The 20,583-nt window shown below is 38.4% G+C and overlaps 1 protein-coding gene across 1 annotated transcript; it reads right to left on the reverse strand.

Annotated features, from left to right (window-relative positions):
* Window positions 1–601: 601 nt before the first annotated feature.
* Window positions 602–13,922, reverse strand: grhl1 (grainyhead-like transcription factor 1; the record flags this gene model as incomplete). The annotated part of the gene is made up of 16 exons (XM_079262541.1): window positions 602–716; window positions 846–910; window positions 1,580–1,665; window positions 3,069–3,154; window positions 3,361–3,389; window positions 5,254–5,381; window positions 6,123–6,366; window positions 8,186–8,280; window positions 9,073–9,184; window positions 9,314–9,467; window positions 9,829–9,908; window positions 10,495–10,730; window positions 10,865–10,998; window positions 11,297–11,370; window positions 11,607–11,796; window positions 13,903–13,922. The coding sequence occupies 16 exons, from the start codon at window positions 13,920–13,922 to the stop codon at window positions 602–604; spliced, it is 1,848 nt and encodes a 615-aa protein (XP_079118667.1).
* Between the last annotated feature and the right edge of the window lie 6,661 nt (window positions 13,923–20,583).

A 20,583-nucleotide genomic window follows, 5' to 3' on the forward strand; every position in this document is an offset into this window, starting at 1 on the left:
ATTATAATTATTTTCTTATTAATACGCTGAACCACTGAGGCTCTATCAACTGATCTTTGCCATCTTTTTGTGTGCAAATGATCTAACTTTGCAGACTGCAGCCATCAGAGCTATGTCTTTATGAAGGGGAAGATTATCTGTTTTTACTTTAATATTATTTTGCAGACTAAAATAAAAACATGAATTTAAGAAAGGAAAAACTGCTGCTGGCATAGCATGAGGTATAGCAGCTCTACAAATGCTCTGCAAACCTGAACAATATGTACAAAAGTAGGCACTAATATTTGAGGTGCAGTTCATATTTTCACAAACAATTCATGACAATAAAAGCATCCTCACTTGTTAATTCTTATGCACAAAGAAAAAAAGCATTACAATTAATCACATTTGCTTACATCAATACACCAGTATTATTATCATCTATTAAGAGCTCTGTCTTTATACACCACTTTTTGGACTTCTTTTGAACTGATTGGCGCCAACATCTATAGCACAAAGATGATGCAATAAGCTTTAGATCAAGTCCATAATCACTGCATAGACAGAAGTGTAAACCTGATGGCTCCATTTATTCTGTACCCCTGGGTCCAGGAACATCCAGTCAGATTTCAGTTAGGGTGAGTTTGTACATGCCACCCAGCTCCTCCATAGTAATCTGGAAGGTGTCCTCATTAGAGTAGTGTTTGATGATGTTGTCATCCATGTGAACTAGAATACTGTTGACATAAAAATGGCTGGTTAGAGTTTTGCCAATATGATATAAGAAAAATCCCTTGTGCTTTATGATTGGACATATACATATATTTTTGTCATATTTTCATAAAATTTTAATGACTGTCTCTTACCCCTTCTTGCACTTTTTGTAGACCTTTTCAACCTTATCCAAAGGCAGCTCATACTTCTCTGAAATCTGGTAAAGAAAAAGTACATGTCAGTGTGAAATTCTTATCATGCAAATATCCTTGCATTTCTAATTATAGCCCACAAAGCTGAAGCTTAAACCTAACCTAAACTGAGCTCTGACCCAAAAAACAAGTTATTCCCTTCACATAGTTCTTTGTGATAGACCCTTCAAGTACAGTGAAATCATTTTCAGAGACGCACAACAGGTACACAAACAATAACGATCCAGTCTTAAGCCTAATTTGTCAATAGATTCATTTTTATATCTCTCAAACCCAACTGCTCTACATAAACCCTGTGCATGACCTCTGTACTCTGTCCTTTCAAAACTCAACAACCCTTCAAGTAACCTCTTTGCCTTTTAGACCTTTTGTACACATTTTCTCTCTCCACCCACTTGTCATCCCTCCCTTCAAAAACATTTGTCCCATCCCTTCCCTTCACTAGTTAATTTTGCCTCCACACTTCAGTTTACAGTCCCCCTGCGACCCTCTGAAACACCCCTCCTGGCTTTCCACAATCCTCTCCTGTCCCTGTCACAACTCACTTAACCACCCACAGCTGCTCAGACACAGAGAGAACTGGGCCTCAAGCTGCTACGTGCAAAGTTTAGATCACCGACATCAAACAGGAACATGAAGTCCTACAAAAGTCATGTGTAGTTAGCACAACTTACAGCCTCCACCAGGCCTTTCAGCGTGGGATTCTTCAGCATGAGGGCGTCAAACACCTCCTCTGTTTCTTTGCGCACATAAAGTAGGACTGTATGGTGAAAGAAAAAAAAGATTGGTAGGCGTCAAAGCATGGTAGAGAACACAAGTCTAACAAAAGAAATCACTGGTATCTGTACTGCTTTATGATTGCCTTGCTTCATTTGTGAAGGTTTTGAAGAATTGTATTGTTGCAACATCATCTTACCACCTGGGTGAAGTTCAAACAATGTAAATTGGTATAAGTGAGCCCTAACTATCCACCCATTACTACTTTATCTATTGAAACTGGACCTAAGAAGTGAGATAAAGATTAACTCTCCATATAAAGCATACACTGCTGTAATTTATGCCATTTTAATGGGACCATAATTCACATTGTTTGAATGAACTACTGAAAAGCTTTCAACTATTGGCTGACACAATTAACTTAAAAGACAAATGTTTACTAAGGTAAAGACACTTAAAGCCATATATTCTATACTGTTGGCTATTGCAAAGAATTTAAAAAGGTTTAAAACACCATATTGGCTTCGCTTTCCTGACTTTGAGGTTCCAACCGCATTTTGTAAATTAGCATTCAAGCACTTTTTTAAAATGAGTTGCTATTAATTTTTTTTTTACTTATGATCCCTTTGATACATGCATCTGTTTGCAACCTCTTTTACAAGTTTTGAACCTAAGTATGATATCAGAAAGCCAGTTGTTTTCTGACACAGCTTGACTGATTAACTCTGGGAGTTTAAGAGGTAAAAATGCCCAATGATTGACAATTCTAGGAACTAATAGAACATTATCACACATTATCACAAATTATCACACATGACACATTATATTCTTTAAACAGGGGAATTGGTGAGAGCCATTCAATATTTTTCAGGAACCCTCTGCAACTAACTGGGGTTTACTGATTGTTTTGGATTGCGCCTGATCAAATGTAATCAATTTTCTGTGACTCCACTCTAAACTGATATCATGCAATCAGAGCTTATCTTGCAAAGCCCATCTTGTTTTTTTTTTTTTAAATTATTGACTACACTCAAATGGTTTTAAAAAGATAAAGCAATGCTCTTTAAAATGTTCCTCTTTAAACAAAGGGTTTTCAAAAATGTATTTGCATATTTATTATTAGTAAAAGTCCGCTGTATCCTCTATGAAAAGGATATAGGGTAAAGGGCACAAGCCTGTTTGCCTGTCTGTATGTATGCACTAAGCGATCAGTGGTATTTGTTGGGTCGTGGAGGCCTCAGGCACGTGTGCATGTGTGTTGTGAAAGACCTGGAATAATCACATGGCCAAGAGAGAGTGTGTTTGTGGAGGTTCAGAGGCCGATTACAGCAAACACACACATGCATATATGCATGTCCAAACATTTTTAACAACTTTACTTTCAGAGAAGACAAGTAGATAAAAGGCACTGATATTTAATATTCCACAGCAACACAATTCTAGTACCTTTCTTTGGTTCGTCCACTCTCGCCATCTTGTTTGGGGGTGACCCAAACTCATCATCACTGAAAGGTAATCTTCTCATGCCTGAACTGCAATGACAACATAGACACAACACACAAAGGACTGGTTTAATGACTGGAACCGCCAACACTGGGCTGTAAAACACAAGTACACATGTGACACAAGCTTTTCCTAGAAACAGCATATGCATGCCAGTCTGGCTGTTAGTGGTAAGGGGTCAAAGGTGAACTAGATCAAAACTAAGGTAAAGCAAGTGTGAAACCAGTGAACTTACCTATCTTCTCCATCTTCTGAGGAGAAGGGCTGCAAACATACAAAAAAGCAGAGGCTGATCTTTATTTACATGAAAAAACAATGTCAACAATGTCAACAGCAGCCACATGTCAACTGTAAATGGTGTCAGTTTAATCAATTATAATATGTTTTCAAATAGTAATGGAAATTTACTTAAAAGACACATAAATATGACTTTATCAGTGTAAAAGCACAGTTGAAACTCATTGTGGTTTCGGCTATGCCAGTCAACTGGGTCAAAGGCAAAGCAAACAACGAAGTCCAAATGGTTTCCTGTGTTGACCCATTTACTCTTCCTTTATCTCTATCACCTCGAAACAATGGATGGAGAACAAAGTGTGTGGTGCTGGAGAGATGGTGAAGTGGAGGTCTGGAACCTGCCAGGGACACGGGGTTTCTTTTTTGTGCTTTGTAAAAGCATTTATTTATAGGAAATGTATGACAAACAGTGTTAAAGTTAGTTTTTTTCTTTGAAAAAAACCCCAAAAACTTTCAAATGCATTTAGACTGAAATGTATATCTATTTTTATTCATTTAAAACAGGATGTTTATTCTTTATAAATCTAATTGCCTGCAAAAAATGTAAATAAAAAAAAAGAGTGGAAAATATCTTCAAACACTGATATAATGTTTTCAAATGAACACAGAATCAACTATTTATAACTGCATTTAAATAAGAGCATTGTCAGGTTCAATGAATAGATGCTTTATTGAGGCTTAAAAATAATTATATTAGCAATGTATATTTATAACAAAACATTTTTTACCATTTAAAAAGTACTGGATTTGAGCCTTATACTCAGTAACTATCGATCAGACACTACTGATAACAGATTTCTATTCTGAGAGCAAAGTTAGTAAACTAAGTTTATCAGAAACTGATTGCACAACGTCAGTCAAGTTCAGGGTTGCATCCCCAAAAATAACCTGCCTGCTGGCCCTCCCCTCAGACAAGCGGGTTACAAATTATAATGACAGAGACAAGTTTGGTCATCTCACTCAGTCGGGGTTATCCAGAATTTAGCCAGTAGGGGGCAGCCACAGGTCATAAGTGAGTCACACTTCTTAAAGACACGCAGAAAACCAACAACCAACTAAACAAAATAAAAACCTATTTCCTCTGGAGCATTTTTCCCTATAAATAATGCTGCTGTTCAATAAATGTCTAAAATATGAAAGAGTACAGATCAGGTGTACACCTCCACATACACACACACACGTGCGTAAGAGCCATGCTCATCTTGTACGTGCAATCTGAAGTGTGGCTGCTGGAAACAAAGCTCAGTCCACACGCAGACAGGACACACTGCTGCTCTTCAAAACTGATAAAAACTTGACAAACTGCACGCAGGCCCACAGTCCTTGAACACAGAATATCTGCATTTTTACACTATCTCATTTCTGAAACACAGTATCAAAAAAAAAAAAAAAAAAAAAAAAAAAAAAGCTGTGTTCATCTCTTCAGTTTCAAGTCTATCTTCTTTTTGTCTTGAGCATATGAAAGCATAAATTAAGGCATTTGTGTGGGAGTTGTGTTCTTCACCTTACAGTTTGTTTTGAGTAACTGGTGAATGATTCATCATGTGAGTAAGCAGTCTGAAGCTCTGCCATAAGTATGTAGGACTCCTATCAAATCTGGAAACCAGAACTCTCTGTTCCTGCCAACTGGCAGCCAGGCAGGTCACCTTAACCCAGCCAACAGATTGGTGGGCGGAGGCGGAAAAATAAACTGTTTATGGACCACCTAAGATTTCTCCAAATGGTACATAAATGTTGCAAAATTTCTTGATGTTTGGAAATTCTGTGGAAGGCAGGTTTATTCCATGCTAGTCTAAACAGTATTAGAGGTTTGTGTCTGGAAGTATGCACTCACATGGCGCTGGATGGAAGAAAAGTGGATGTCAGGGATGAAAAGAACCGGCTGGGTCTCGAGGTCAGTCATCATTTTGAAGATGGTCACATCATTGCGTTTCTGCAGAATGGGTACTTTTACATCTACAACTGAGAGGAAAAGACAGATTTACATTAGCAGGTAATAAAACTTAGCAGATAAAAAAAGTCATAAAGTTTCGTAAGAGATCAAGTCTAAGTCTTCAAACATCCTTAATAGTTTTTTATGACTATTTTTTGGCTGAAACAGAAATTGTAAACGGTGCATAAAATATAACCACATATAAAACATTGCCTGTCGCCCAAAGCCGGCTGGGATAGGCTCCAGCTTCCCCGCAACCCTGAATTGGAATAAGCGGTTCGGAAAATGAATGAATGAATAAAACGGTTACAGTTATAATCTTAGCAATAACTTGCATAATCCTAGGGGCACTTAACATATATAAGAACAATATTTAATCTATGCAAATATTAGTTTATTGTAAGTGACACTGCTGAATGCTCCATAACATTTAGGCTTGTCACAAACGCCATCTATTGACTGTTTGACGCTCTACATGTAGCAGCCAATGCATCTATTCAACCTTTATTCATTCATTTAATTTCCCCTAAAAACAGCATTTGATTTTATTTGGAAATAAGTTCTGAAAGTGGCTGTTATGCAAGGTATTATTTGGTGAAGAAGTTTGTGACTTGATTAGCTTTTTAATTTATGTTTTAAAAAAAGCAGGAAGGAGTTTACTTGTGATGATCTTTACAAGTTAAAATTGATAAAGATTTATGCTGCATTTTTCATGGGTTCACATTAATGGAGGAGTTTAGAGTAGTTTTATTCACACATACATGACTTACAAGGCAAGGTAGCATTGATATCGACCACTTTCCCTTTCCGGCGAGACTGCTTCCTCTCCTCATCTCGGATTTTTCTCTCTGCTCCCTTGTCACAGAACACTTTGATCTGGCAGTAGGCCCGGTGGATGGGTTTGTTGCTGCGGTTGTTGTAGCTATATGTGTCAATCTGCAGATTCAGAGGAAGGCCCTTAACCCCCTTTTGAGAGGAGAAGTCGGTGCTCAGACAATTGACAGAGATGAAGATCTGTGGAGAAAAGAGGGAGAATGGGAAAAACGAGACAACATTAGCACAGTTTTGATGCACTTCAACTTTCAACTTTCAAAAGTTTGAGCAGTTTAAAATAATTATTATAAGTGTTTTTATTCTAGTAACTTTGGCATTCATGTTGAATCTCAGACTTTAAGGGTCTTTTGCTTTTCAAGTGCCTCACAGTTCAATCCTGTGTAATATCGCCCTCTTTTGGACAACTTTAGCAATGACATGTTCATGTTGTGCTTTGTCTTCCCGGTGCTTGTACTAAAAACAGGTTCTCATTGTGTCAACAAAGTACGTAATCATAACAAAAGGTCTGGAAACTCTTAATAGAGGAGTCAGCAGGAGGCAGCTGGTGAGCTTAATTTGATATTTTACTCAGAAAACAAACAAACAAAAAAAAAAAGCTACTGAAAATATTTGTCCATTCAATTACTACAATTTCACATCGAGAATTTAAAACTTGCTTTTAGAGCACGTTTTTAAGCTTATTCTGTCTTCCATCTCAAGTGTTTATGTATACAAATTATACAGTGGTCTCCAGTTTTCACTGAACTTAAAATTGTTTAAAAGTTCTGCTGTCATTCTTTGTATTTCAGGTTTCTAGCATTAGAAGCTTTACTCTTTGGTAACATGATACTAAAAGTAACTAGTAAGGGAAGTTTAAAAGGAATAAATAAAAAAGGCGCTCATAAAATAAGCTGCCTTTTGCTTAGTAAAATATACCAGAAATACATATATGCTCCATTGTAATTGTATCCCCATGATTAAACTACGCATATACACACTTGCTCATGCATAAATGTTTGTGCATCTCATCTTACTTCACTTTTTCCATCACAACTTAATGAGAAACCCATAAATTCAACTTTAAACATACAGTATGACCATTTGAAATCAGCATATCTCAAAACTAAATAAAAAAGGAAAAATGCACACAGACATCCATGCACACCTAGAAAAATGTCTTTATCTGTAATCTAACACCTTATTGAAGAGATGCTCAAACAGTGTGATGGAAGGGTGGTTATACGCATGAGGAGATCATAAAAACATACAAGGATGAACATCCTTTAGACACAGGCCTTCAGGCACAAGACAGTTAGACCCGTATCCTGTTGTGTGCAAGAGAGGTCTGATCATGTGACTTTTGTGTAGTGTTTGCTACTGACAAGTACAGGAGATGAGCCATAGCTTTTCTGTTTGCAGGCCTGGAAGTCTTCCATGCCAAAGTGGGAACGTGCCAAAGTCAGTGGTAAGGTTTAACCAAGAAAACTCGACAGTAGAGTTAAAAAGAGCCCCCTGTCTTGTCCCCTTTCCTACCAGTTGAAATAGACTTTATTTGCCGACTAGCCACTCTTGTGCTGAAACCACCAGCTCAGTTCCTCATTCTTGACTTTTTTTAAAATTCTGAAATGTGCAGCTTTATAATGGGAGGGAGGGGACTGGTGTTTTCGGCCAGACGACAATTTTTAGAAATCCTGGAAGATCACAGAGAATATAGTAATCCTGACTTGGAGTGGTGATAAAAAAAACAAAACAACAGGAAACCCCCTCCTCCAAACCACATAGCACCTATCATCTTTTTCTTGCTTAGTTTTGAAGTGTAAAACATAGAAGTTTGTTGAATTCTTAAACAATCAGTGATCCTCCAAGCCAAAAGATTCTTTATGTTTATACATGAAAAACACTGAACAAATGGCTGCCCTTATGAAAAGAGTTCATTTAAATGGAAATCTGCCTTGTCAGAGCATGATCATCATTCCTGTAAAGTGGTGTGTGGGTGTGTAAGTGTCTCTCAGTGTCTTACTTTGGCTTCCTCATTTGTGTCCCAGGTGAAGGAAATGGCGTTGTAAGAAATCTCCTCAATGTTACCAATGGTATTGAAGCTCTCCTTGTAGTCCGCTGGAGCAACAAATATTAATCTTTTAGGTCATCTAAGCAGTCAAGTTATGTGTAAACATAACAACTAGAGGCAAAGTGACTTCTAAAGTTAAGTGAAAAACAAAGGTATAATTTTTTTGCTGGTGGTTATTTAAACAAGGAGAAAAGAAAATCTGTCTAAGATTTGTGTGACTTGCAATAATTCCACATAACCCAAACAGAAATCGGAACAATCAAAAAATGCCTTTTCATGGTCTGCTATCTTTTTCTCACAAGAGGATTAATCTTCCTGGCTTACAACAAAACTCTCTGATGTTTCGGCTTGTTTGGACTTAAATACAAGCTTAAAGGGGGGCAGTCGTGTGGCTTTGTAAAATTTACAGTTAAATATAAAGCCTTTGTTGTCTTGTGCTGGCCTCATAATCGGCCTATAAGATCATCCCGTCTTAAATAAGCAAAGCTAGCTCATATCAGTTTAAGCATAACCTCTAAAACCTCGCTACCTTCTGGCAAATCAGATTTAGAAAGCCTCCACATGAATATTTCCAAGTGTTTTTCAACTGTATATAATGTCATCGTTTTTCAAGACACAACAAAAAACTGCCCATAGGGTATGATCATGCTGTTCCATTATCTGGAGCAGATTTTTATCTTTCTAAAGATGAATTTAGCCACCTGAATCCTGACAGAAATACTTTTTTATTATAATATCTCATTGTTCAAATGTCTTGGCAAGTCTGATACGACACAGTAACAAAAAAAAGTCTAAATTCATGTCTTCTTTTGTCATAAAACTATTGATATGGATATTACCAATGTCAAGACACCGCTGTTTAGCCGTGTGCTGTCTTGAATGCCAGTACTTCCAGTGTTTCAGCTGATCCTCTCTGCACTTCTCTTCTCCAAACACCACCATCACTACACTCTGACAAGGGAACACAGACATACAACGTTAACTTCATGTTTTTTAACGGCAATATTATATGGCAGAAGATAAGGGTCAGAAACCTTAATTGTTTCTCTTTTAAAGTAAATTTTTATTAATCTTTCTTACCCTGACTTTAGTGATGGGTTGCTGTATGCCTTTGTTGTCAATTTCCTTGAGGGTGATAGGGTAAAACTGGCCCTTGTTGAGATACGTCATTGTGCCATCGCCTGTCTTCTGACGCAGAGACTTGGATGCTTCAAGAGTGTACTCAAAATTATTCCTAAAAAAACAACAGACAAGAGAATATGACTAAATCTGACCAATGTATTACAAATGATTAGGTACACTTTTCAGATAAAGCAACGTGCTTCACTTCCAATGCAAAATTTGTATTTCTGCATCTATGATACGAGAAGTTTAAGAAAAAGTATAAGTAAAAGAGCTTTGCTTGGCTGATGTGGAAATGAAGTGACCAGAAATCAGTTTATTGTCAGTTAAACACTGATGTGCGCAGATTCTTGTCTTCAGTTGGATGGGAGTCTGGTGTCTCCCCTGTGACTGAGCTGAATGAGGCCATTCTGCTGTTTAGTGTTAAAGACTGAATGACGGTGTGGCGGTGGGCCGGCGGCAGCACGACTTACCCCGGCACAGTGTCAAACTGAGTGTAGTCCTCGGGTGTCATGGCCATGCGTAACTGGAGATCTCCTGGGAAGGAAAACACCTGCAGGACACACAGAGAACAGATATCAACAGTGTGTAAAGTAAAGCAGAGGGGAAAGAGGATATTAAAACATCTGATTTATTATACCTTTATTATATTAAATCATAAATTATTCTAAATAGACAGTGTTTAATCTAGCTCCCCTAGCTGTCTTTTTTAATAGTTTGTTTTGATCTTAATATGCTTTTCCTCTTCGTTTGCATTTATTTTCCTGTTGAAATTGGCTCTGGTACCACCCCCTACCCCTCTGTCCTGTACAGTGGTTTTGTTGAGTTACTCTTTTCTGAGGTAATTCCCCTGCAGGTTAAAAAGAGAAAGAGGACAGAGAAAAGGCTTTGGCTATTGTAAGAGAGAAGTACAGCACTTTATTGTGTTGGTGAGACAATGGCATAATAACATACTGGCCACTATTTTGGCATGTTCAAATAAAACCAGGGAAGGCTGAGCCCACCGCTGGCTCCATGGGATCAGGTGAATATCCCATTGTTTGATGGGAGAGATCTGAGAGACGAGAGGAACAAGGAGGAGGAGGGGGATGGCAAGGAGTGCGTTAGAGTTTAGAAAGAGGGGGAATCGAAACGCTCACCTCCTGAGAACCATCCTTGAAACTCTCTGGGAAGGTGGAGTCAGGGGGTGTGCGGGACTGGGTGCTAGGGCTGAACTGGACTGTGTTGTGGGTGAGGTGGCGGTCAAAGACGCCCACATGGGTGTCGGTTTCTGCGCAGTTGTTTGGCACAGTAACAGTGAAGCCATGGGTGGGCACCTCTGTCTTGACAGTCGGGTAGTTTGGCATTGTGGCGATAGAAACTGTGACTGTTGTGTCTGGATTGGAAAAAAAAAAACAAATGGAGTGAACAGACAACTAGCTCTTTTTGTTTGTTTTTTTTTCAATAACTTATAAAAAAAAACAAAAAAAAACCTGCCTTTATCATTAGTTTTTCTGTATGAGCACAGACCTGGTGAAGGGAAATGGGGTCTCTTGTCCTGAGTCAGCTGAAGAACATTGACAGGCGTCTTGAGGACTTGGATCCTGCTCTCCATGTTGGCTTCCTGGAGGGGAGCTATGGGGTGTCTGGTTTGGATCTGGTGCCTAAAAACAAAGAAAATAATTTCCTGTTGTATGTGTATCGCACTAAATTAATAGTCCTACATGAAAACAAGTTTTGAAAGGGTTAAATAAATAACAATAATTGCCTAAATAGCTGAAAATGACTTTACATCTCATGTCCGTCATCACTTTACAGCCACATTGGGTAAAACTAACATATAAAGAATAGTGAGTGTAGGTCGAAAAAGTAATTTGAAAATAAAATTTCCTTTCAAGCCATTACCCTCTGATGTGCTTTCATTTTTAAAGGGGGTGGTATTAGGACATGTCTGCCGCTTACCTTTTGTTTGGATCCACATCAGAGACTAGTGAGTCTGTCTTGGGTGGGTGTATTGTTCTCTTGTCCCTGGGCACCTGCATATGAGGGTAAACACAGCCGCTCAGCATCTGACCACATCATATCCAACAACACAGGTCATCCTGCTGCCTATATGGACAGCTAGATCAGTTACATGACATATGCTTTGCCTAACAGATAATGGCAGGGTGACACTAAGAATAAGGATCACATAGGTAAAGCCTTTAACTTTAGCAGCCAATCACTCAAGGTTAAAGTGCAATTTTCAAACAAGAATGTTGTTTTCTGACACCTCGTAGTAGTCATAGAGGAAGCCGAGAGCTGCAGCACTGTCCTCATCTCCATTTATGCTCATCATGGCCTTGGTGGCAGCTGTTAGTGGATTTTCCAGGAATGATTTCCAGGCTTCATCCTCTGTGGTGAAGGGCCGACGCTGACCACCATAACCTGACTTGTTCTGGAGAACCAGGACTGCACGTTTACTGCAAAAAAGGAAATTTTACCGTGTAAAAATCATCTACTAAGATGTTAGAATCGTTTTGATTTCCTCTGCTGCAGATAAAAATTCAAATTTTTCTATGCAACCTAACAATGTCTAAAAGAGCTAAAACAGGGCATGGAATCGGGGGCTTTTTCTCAAGGGCTCAGCACACAGGTTCCTTACTCTGAATCCACGTAAATTCTTCAAGCAAAGCCAAAATCTCAGCCTTGGTAGAAAACTACATACGGTTGTCAGAGATCACCAGTGTAGAGGTTCTTTATCTGTAGGACTTGTTGTTCAGGCTTTTCAGTGATTGTGCAACAAATCTCAGCCATCGCACCGAAGAGGCGTCAAGAAAAAGATGTACTACAGGCTTGTCCAGTGTGACGACTAATGTTCGACGATCTCGCATTGGCTAATAAGGTAACCGCAGGTGACGCACCTCACTTTGCTACATTCCTGTGTTTCAACAGCTTATTTTTAAAAGAACCTGTTTGCTGAAAATAATCACGAGTTCTGATTAACAACCACTGCCTGCAACTTTTTTTCCCCCCTTCTCTTCCGCTTTTATCATGTAAGCCCCGTAAAAGTCACTTTTTTTTTAAAGCTATGATATTTTTGGGCAGATGCAGCATTTTAATGAAGTTATACTGTCCTAAAAAATATCTTTAACATCTTTAACTTTCTGAACTTAAGCAAGCACATTTAAATGAAAGTGAAATAGAGTTGTGTTACATGTATGACAGAGCCAACGTCCCTGCAAGGCTTCCATTGAAGGTGCATGTTTACAGTAAATTTAGATGTTTATCCAGTTCCATTTTACTTGGAGGTGTTAAATCTAATAATATGACACCTTCAACGATGCTACCATAAAATACACCTGCTGAGTTATTAGTAAAAAAAGATTGAACAGACCTTGGTCAGTTTCTATGCCAAGTATCTACAACAAATGCACCTTCTTTCTTCTCTCTGTGGTTAAAGTGATCATTAGTAATCCTATATCTAACTGTGCTATTTGTAAAAGCAACCTGATAATATCCACTATTTTGTGGCAACAAAAATTAATGTAATATAATCCATTACTAAAACAAAACAAAAAAGAGAGGTGACTGATTTTCAGACAGACTAAAATTAGACGTCAGTTATAGAAATATAAAAAAAAAAACACCCAAAGATTACATCATTCTGACACTTGTAATGTTCATGTGCTTACAGAATTGCCTTTTTTAAAAAAGAAAAAAAATTCTATAGGACAGAGCATTTCTTGTTACAAATGGTCACCCTTTAATTCAGCAAAACATTTACGTTATATACCAAAATTGACCACAACCTTTAGTCCTGGGCTTGCTTACATTGTCTGTGTTAGTAGTCGGGCCAACGCCTAGCAGGTGTACAATTTCACTCCCTTCAAAAGTCTCCTTGTCGTTGCCCTCAAAATATGATCTCTGACAGTAAAGCACTCCAGAATATGTGTAGTATATGTTGTATATGTGTATTTTTAATTAGAAAAAAAAAAAACGAAAAGAAAAACTGCAAAGCTTTTTATTAAAGCTATTTAACGACCCGCAGACAGTTTACCTGTGATCTTGACTTTTATTCCAGAACAAACACAATTAAGACTATCCACATAACTGTTACAGCTTACAACTAAGTCAAACACTAAACCACCCATGTCTACCACGGGACCGTTTTTTATTCTAACAGGCGCCTCTGCTCGCACGGCAGGTGGAGAGACACCTGTACAGGCTTGAACATGACAGGTGAAATAAGCGGAGTTACACCATGGGAAACTATGAGATCTAATCACCCTCGCGCTTCCCAGGCAGTGTTTGGGAAAACTTACCCATCTAATTTGAAAGGCGTTATATTCCTATAATAAAGCTTCAATGTGAGACAAATACGGATCAGATTTTAAAGTAGCACACAGCGAGTCAGGAGTGGACCGCAGCGTGACCTCATCGCTTAAAAGTTCGTGAGAGACATGAAACAAGAAAAAGTGCAAAAGCAAGGAGAAAATCCATGGAAATTATTTGAGGCAATAGATTACAAGTTTATAGTGCCAGCATAGTTTTGTGCAGGTTGGAAGTGGAGAGTCAGGACAACTTACTTGTCATGCTCCTGTGACATCTCGGTCGGTCGAACTGGACTTTCTAGTTGGTACTGAAAATCCGACCCGTCTTCTTTAACGTGGAAAACTCCGCCGCTAACGCTGGATGAGGGACGTGGCAACAAACAAGGTCTCCCCTACTGAGAGAACGGGTTCTGTCAGCTTTTCTTGCTTTTTTGGGGAATGCTTAGAAATTGAGGCCGGTTTTACCTGTGACAAGGCCGCGGATTGGATTACAGGTGGACAAGAGGGCGGGGCTTCATTGTCAATTACCTTGACTATGGCTGTGATTGGACAAACTGGTGCCCTATACCTGAAGTTGTGAAGACAGACAGGATCAACCAGTGGAAAAAAAGAAAGTTTAAAAGTTGAACGTTTAAGCAGACATGGTGGCATCCTGACAGTGTATTCAATGAAGGCACACATTGTATTCCTTAAGATAAAGAAACTGATTTTGAAGAAAAGTTCTGCAATGTTTCACACAGTTCTTGTGTTTCTTTGGTGTCATCCAAAGCTTTCAAAGTGGGAGGTGGGCCTCTGCAGAAAGTGCTTTCAACAGTCTTGAGTGGACTTTCGGTAAATAGAGGTTAAAAATACTGAAGTTATCATAATGTAAATGCTTGCATTGTGGTTGAAATGAAACACTATGAACTATATGTGTATTAATGACATTTTTATTCAGCTAATAGATTTGTTATTATCTTAGCTCACTTGCTGTGTGTGTACAGGATTAAGGATGCATTTCTGATTCTGTAGGCTTACATGAATTAAGCAAAAGTGAATAAAAGTAAAAACTGAATTTGGTAACTTTTCTGTTTCAGTCTTTAAAAGCTCTAGGTGTAACAAATGAACTATTTAGAGTAGTAATAACCCAGTTTACCCAGTGGTACTAAATAAAATGTGATAAAATGTATTAAAATCGAGCACAACTTCTTAAAATACTGAAGAACTGAATTAAAGATCTTTCATCCTCTTCTCCTTCCTATTTTTTTTTTTTTTTTTTTACTACAGAGTGGGGTAAAACACTACTCCAGTGGATTTTTTCTCTTGATTAAAAGTGGGTAAACTTTTCATAACAAACTGTCCTGCCTGTGTTACTGCTATCAAGATGACACATAAAGTTGTTTACATTTTCTGAAGTACAGATTACCATCTACCTGCATAGCTAGAGGCAAATTAGCCTTTAAAACCTTCAGAATAATTAAAAGCAAAAAATAAAATGATGTTTTTACATGCAACCAAATGAGGGAATGCGAAGGACGGGAGCTTTAAACAGTTAACAAAGGTGAGCATCATGCAGTGAGTGTCTATGAATTTGTTTTGCATTGCGCTGCTCTGACATCTGTCATTGAAACACATACACTGGAAGAATCTGTGATCTGTTGGCTGACTATAAAACAAACTGAGATGGGATGAATGGAAACATTGAAGGGAAAATAAACAGCTTAATTTTAGACAAAGGAGGCTTAAAAGATGCTATCAGCTTTATTCAAAGTTTCTACTCTCACTGGCAGAAACTGGCAATAAGCCCCCACCCTTCCCCCCACATTGACACACGCAAACAACCTCCTCCTCCTGGATCCTGGTACATTGTTGATTTATTCCAATGGAGGTGGACGGACACCTGCTTCTGCTGGAGTTTGTTTGTGTTTGCACTAAGGACATGGTATGATACTGTGAAGGAGGGATAACAGGGTGCATGTGTAAATGTGTGCTGAGATGGGAAGTTGGGAATATGTGATAGGCTTGCTGATAGTGGAGATGCTGTCTCAAAAATGCACATAGAGGGAAACAAACAAAAAGAGAAAAACTTGTATCAACGCATAGGATAAAAGTTGAGAAAACTGGGTTCTTCAGATACTTTACTTGGTAGATCTAGAAAAATCTTACATGAGGCAAAGGAGGGACAGGAAGTCCACACAGGATGACATCAGTTGTGTTTACATGGAACACTTTTTGCCTTTCCACAATGTGAAAGTCTGGAAAAATAAGCATGTCTACACTCATTCTGATGGTTTCTGTGACAGATTTAGTTTCTGCCTATACTTGAACCATGTAGGGGTTAGATGATATGTCGAGTGTCAGGTAAGCTTTGAAAAATGGCATCAACAAAACAGAGCTGAACAATGGAGGATACAATGTTTTCGTTGGAAACTGAGAGCGTTACAGATTATTGATCATCTTAACTGACACAAAACTCGAAACAGGTTGTTCAAGCAGATATTTGGACAAATTGGATTAAATCTGTCTTTTTCTCCTTCCAAACTTGTAAACAAGTACAATCAGATGTGTTCTGATCGCACAAAATCTTTCCATCATGCAAACACGCATGAGATCACTTATCCGATGGCCATGTAAACATGTCAGCTGGAATGTCTGAAAAGATTGATTTAAATAGTATGGAAGAAATATTCAGATAGATAATCACACAAAGCTTCACAACTCTAAACTAATGATGCACCTTCAGATTTTTACTGAAGCACGTTATAGAACTGTGGAAAATCAATTGTCTCTGCATTAGAAGTTATGTAGAGCATGTGATTTATATTATAACATATGGATCCGTTTAGACTACGTATTATTATAAAAGCCTAATTTACCATCTTACAGTGTGGATGTAACTTGGTTTAACTGATCAGCCTTATTGCTGATATCTGATATTCATCACACATGAATGTCACTGAGACTTAGAAGTTGCAACTTTAAGTTTCAATTACCTGTTCATTTTCTGTCTCAGTTATAGTGTTTTGTGTCTCTTTTGCTTTTTCACATTGAAAAAGACTCACAAACAGTTGTGCATCGTGAAGGTGTTCAATTAGTATCTGGTTAATTATCATTCACTTCACACTGACATACAGGGGTTTAATGGCTTTGGATCAGCATAGCACAAACGCGTCACCTTCCTAAAATAATGGCCTAAGTAATTTTTTTACAAAAAAGATTTTTTTGCCTTAATTGTCTTTTTGAGATGATGGCCACCTCTGATAATGTTAACTACATTCTTACTTAAAGAGATCATATGTTTTTACCTCTGTAATATAATGGCCTAAGTCAAGAGTGTGACTTAGGCCGTATTATTGACAGTGTGACTAAGCAATTTTACAAGCTTTTGAACATGGCTGCTGCTTCAAGAAGACAGATCTACCGAGCCGCTGAAGTTATTGCCATGATTCAGGGGTTATCCCCCACTGGTAAGTGATTAATTTTTACTTTATTATCAACAGGGCAAGTTTATGTGTCATTCTATAGTCTTCTTATTCAATCTGTTAGTTAGCATTTTTGTTAGCGAAAAAGCTAACTCCATGAAGCTAGCATTTAGCACAAAGCGGCAAGGTGCGATTATCTTTGACTGTTATAAGTGATGGGCTTGTTAACCCTTTTCTGTCTTTTTAAATATTTCCTCCACATTTTGTCTCATTTTTGTTCACATTAAAGGATCTTATTAAGAAAAATTGTGTTGCACTCTAACAACCCAAAAAATCTGTGTAGCTATAACAAAAAGGATCCTCTTCTGTTATTTCATGAAAATCTCGCTTGCTCATGATATAATTAATCATTAAATCATTTCATCTCCATAATATATTATGCTTTCTGTCTTTAAAACAGTTTAATATAAGTGACCACGAGGCAGCTGTTTTTCAGAATGATAACACATTTGTGACCATACACTTCAAAAGGTTGACAAGTTTTTTTTTGTTTTGGCAGGAGATGAACTTGACAATTCTGACACGGATCAGGCCTCATCCAGTGACAATGACAATGATACTCTCACTGAAGAGATTAAGCAGCTTCTACCAGGGCAAGACTCAGTTTCAGATGGATTACACAAGACCTCAAAAAGTCCTGTTCATGGAACTAAAGTTGCCAAGCAGACACATCTACACCATGAAGAGGCCATGTCTGATGATCAAGATGATGTCATCACTGATCCAGACCATGCCCTGTTCTGTGATGAGTCCTCTGCCTCTGAAAATGAAAACAGCCTAACTTTGGTGGGACCAACTGCAGAACAGCAGGGTGAGGATGAGGATGCTAATTTAAATAATACAGTCAAAAGGAAAAGAAACAAATGTCTTAAACCAGCAGCATGGAAGCAAAATGAATTCAAGGAAAAACGCCTGAGAGGAATGTCATACAAGAGCAAAGATGGCAAAGAGATAAGAGCTAAAGCAATGGGACCTCCCTGCAACTCAAAGTTCTGTCAGCGAATCTCAACTTGAGACTGCCAAGTTATTACAGAAGAGCAGCAGCAGTGGATATTTCAGAAGATTTGGGCAATGAACACATGGGAGGAACGGCAGTTATACGTCACCACTTTGGTCACAAAAGTTAACATAAAGCAAAAGAAAGTTGCTGAGGGATCCCGACGTAATTCATCATTGTCCTACCAGCTGAAGCTTCAAGATGGAATGACTCTCAGAGTGTGCAAGTCCCTCTTTTCCTCTACTCTAGGTCTCCCTGATAGAACCATTACACACTGGCTGAACAAAGACACCATTAACCATGACAAACAAGCAGCAGCACCACCATCTAAATCTGGACCCAAGACTGGCAAACATGCAAAGCTTGAAACTGATGCCAAGGATTTCCTAAAGGACTGGTTGAGCGACCTGCCCACTGTTGATTCACATTACTGCAGAAGCACAGAGACCTACAAAAACAAGAAATTCCTGCACCCAGGCACAACCATCTCCCAATTACATCGGGAATATCAGCAGGCTGCTGCAACTGCTGGAGTAAGGGCTGTCGAAATACGATATTTCTCCGAAGTGTTTTATGAAGGAAACTATTCTGTTTTTATTCCACGAAAAGATCAGTGTGATGTTTGTGTTTCTTTCAAGCATGGGAATATCAGCAAGGTTGAGTATGATGCACATGTTTCCCAGAAAGATGAAGCGAGGCAAGAAAAATCCTGTGACAAGGATTCTGCAACTCATGAGAAGTCTGTTTGGACAATGGACTTGCAAGCTGTACTGCTGTGTCCAAAAACCCAAGCCAGTAGCCTGTATTACAAAACTAAACTGCAGGTCCACAATTTCACCCTCTTTAATTTGGGATCAAAGGAAGGTTACTGCTACATTTGGGATGAATGTCAGGGTGACCTGAGTGGTGAAGTATTTGCTCACCTTCAGTATTGCCACTTTAAAGGTGTGATCAAAGACAATCCAGAACTCAAGGAGATCATAGTGTGGAGCGACGGTTGTGGTTATCAGAACCGAAATGCATGTGTGGCAAATGCATTCTCTGAGCTTGCAAGGAAATATGGAGTACTAATAACACAGAAATACCTTGTTGCAGGGCACACTCAAATGGAGTGTGACAGCATGCATAGTACTGTTGAACGCAAAATGGTTACAGACATCTTCATCCCCAGAGACTACGTCATCATACTCCAGACTGCAAGACTTAGGCCATCACCTTACCATGTGAAAATGCTCAAGCATGATCAGTTCCTGAAAATGGATGGATCTTACTTCACTAGCATCAGACCAGGCAAAAAAGTTGGGGATCCAACTGTCCATGACCTGCGAGCTCTTCAGTTTAGCAGTGATGGCAAGGTCCATTTCAAACTGTCCTTCTCAGAGGACTCTGTGTGGGAAGCACTGCCCCAGAGGATACAGGTTCCAAATGAACCAATAACATGGATAAGAATGTTTCCATGTGCTCTGCCAATCCAGGAAAGAAAGTTCCAGGACCTCCAGTCAATGAAACATGTCATGCCAATCGAGTGTCATCACTTCTTTGACAATTTGCCACATTTATAGGCATCAGTCAAGAACCCTGTACAGAAGAAATGAAGGGAAAAATCGGGAAAATTGATGAGGTACACACACCACCTCAGCATGATGTTTAGTTTGATCTTGATTGTTAACCATGTTTAAGGTTTAAAATTGCTTAAGTCACAAAAGGCATGTTAAAAAATTTGCCTAAGTCATTTATTCCTCTCATGTTACATAATTGAGAGACATTGTTTTAATATGTCAATAGTCATCTATTGTCACAACCCTTTTGAATGAAATTGTTCATAAAAAAAAAAAAAATTCAATATTGTGTACTGTTTTTTGTGATTTGTGAAAATCCTGAAAAAATGACTTAGGCCATTATTTTAAGAGGGTGACGAATGGGGACAGTTGGATGTACATGTTAATTTTCATAAGTTACATGAATGAGCACTGGATGTATTTGCTTGCTATAATAACTCTAATGAAGACTTAAATTGCCAGTGCCACACTAACAAAAAGAGATGAGATGAGATGAGATTGATTGACCTTACCTGTCTGCAAGACAGCTGGCAGCTCCCTGTTTGCACCACTGTGAGGGGTTGACATCTGTGATCATCTTAAAAATAATAAACTGGGCTAATTACCTCAGAGAATTGTGATTATTAAAAAGTGCTCCAACACCGCCTAATAAAGAAAAATGTAATTATTTTATGTTATTAGTTACAGGCTAGTCTCCCTGTGTTTGTAACTAGTAGACCTCAGAGCGAACATGCTTGGGTAAACTGTTAATGCCAACTGAAAATGATTTTTTCAACTTCTTATAATTGGATGTACCATTGCTTAAACATGCTTTATTTGGTGTAGAAATGGAATTTGTTTCCCAGTTTTGGTTTTTACGTCACAGTTTGGTTGTTTTTTTGTCTCTTTGTGGTAATTTTGATTTACAGTTTTTGTGCAA

This window comes from Telmatherina bonti (assembly GCF_933228915.1).
Source record: "Telmatherina bonti genome assembly, chromosome: 22".
Classification (NCBI taxonomy): Eukaryota; Metazoa; Chordata; class Actinopteri; order Atheriniformes; family Telmatherinidae; genus Telmatherina; species Telmatherina bonti.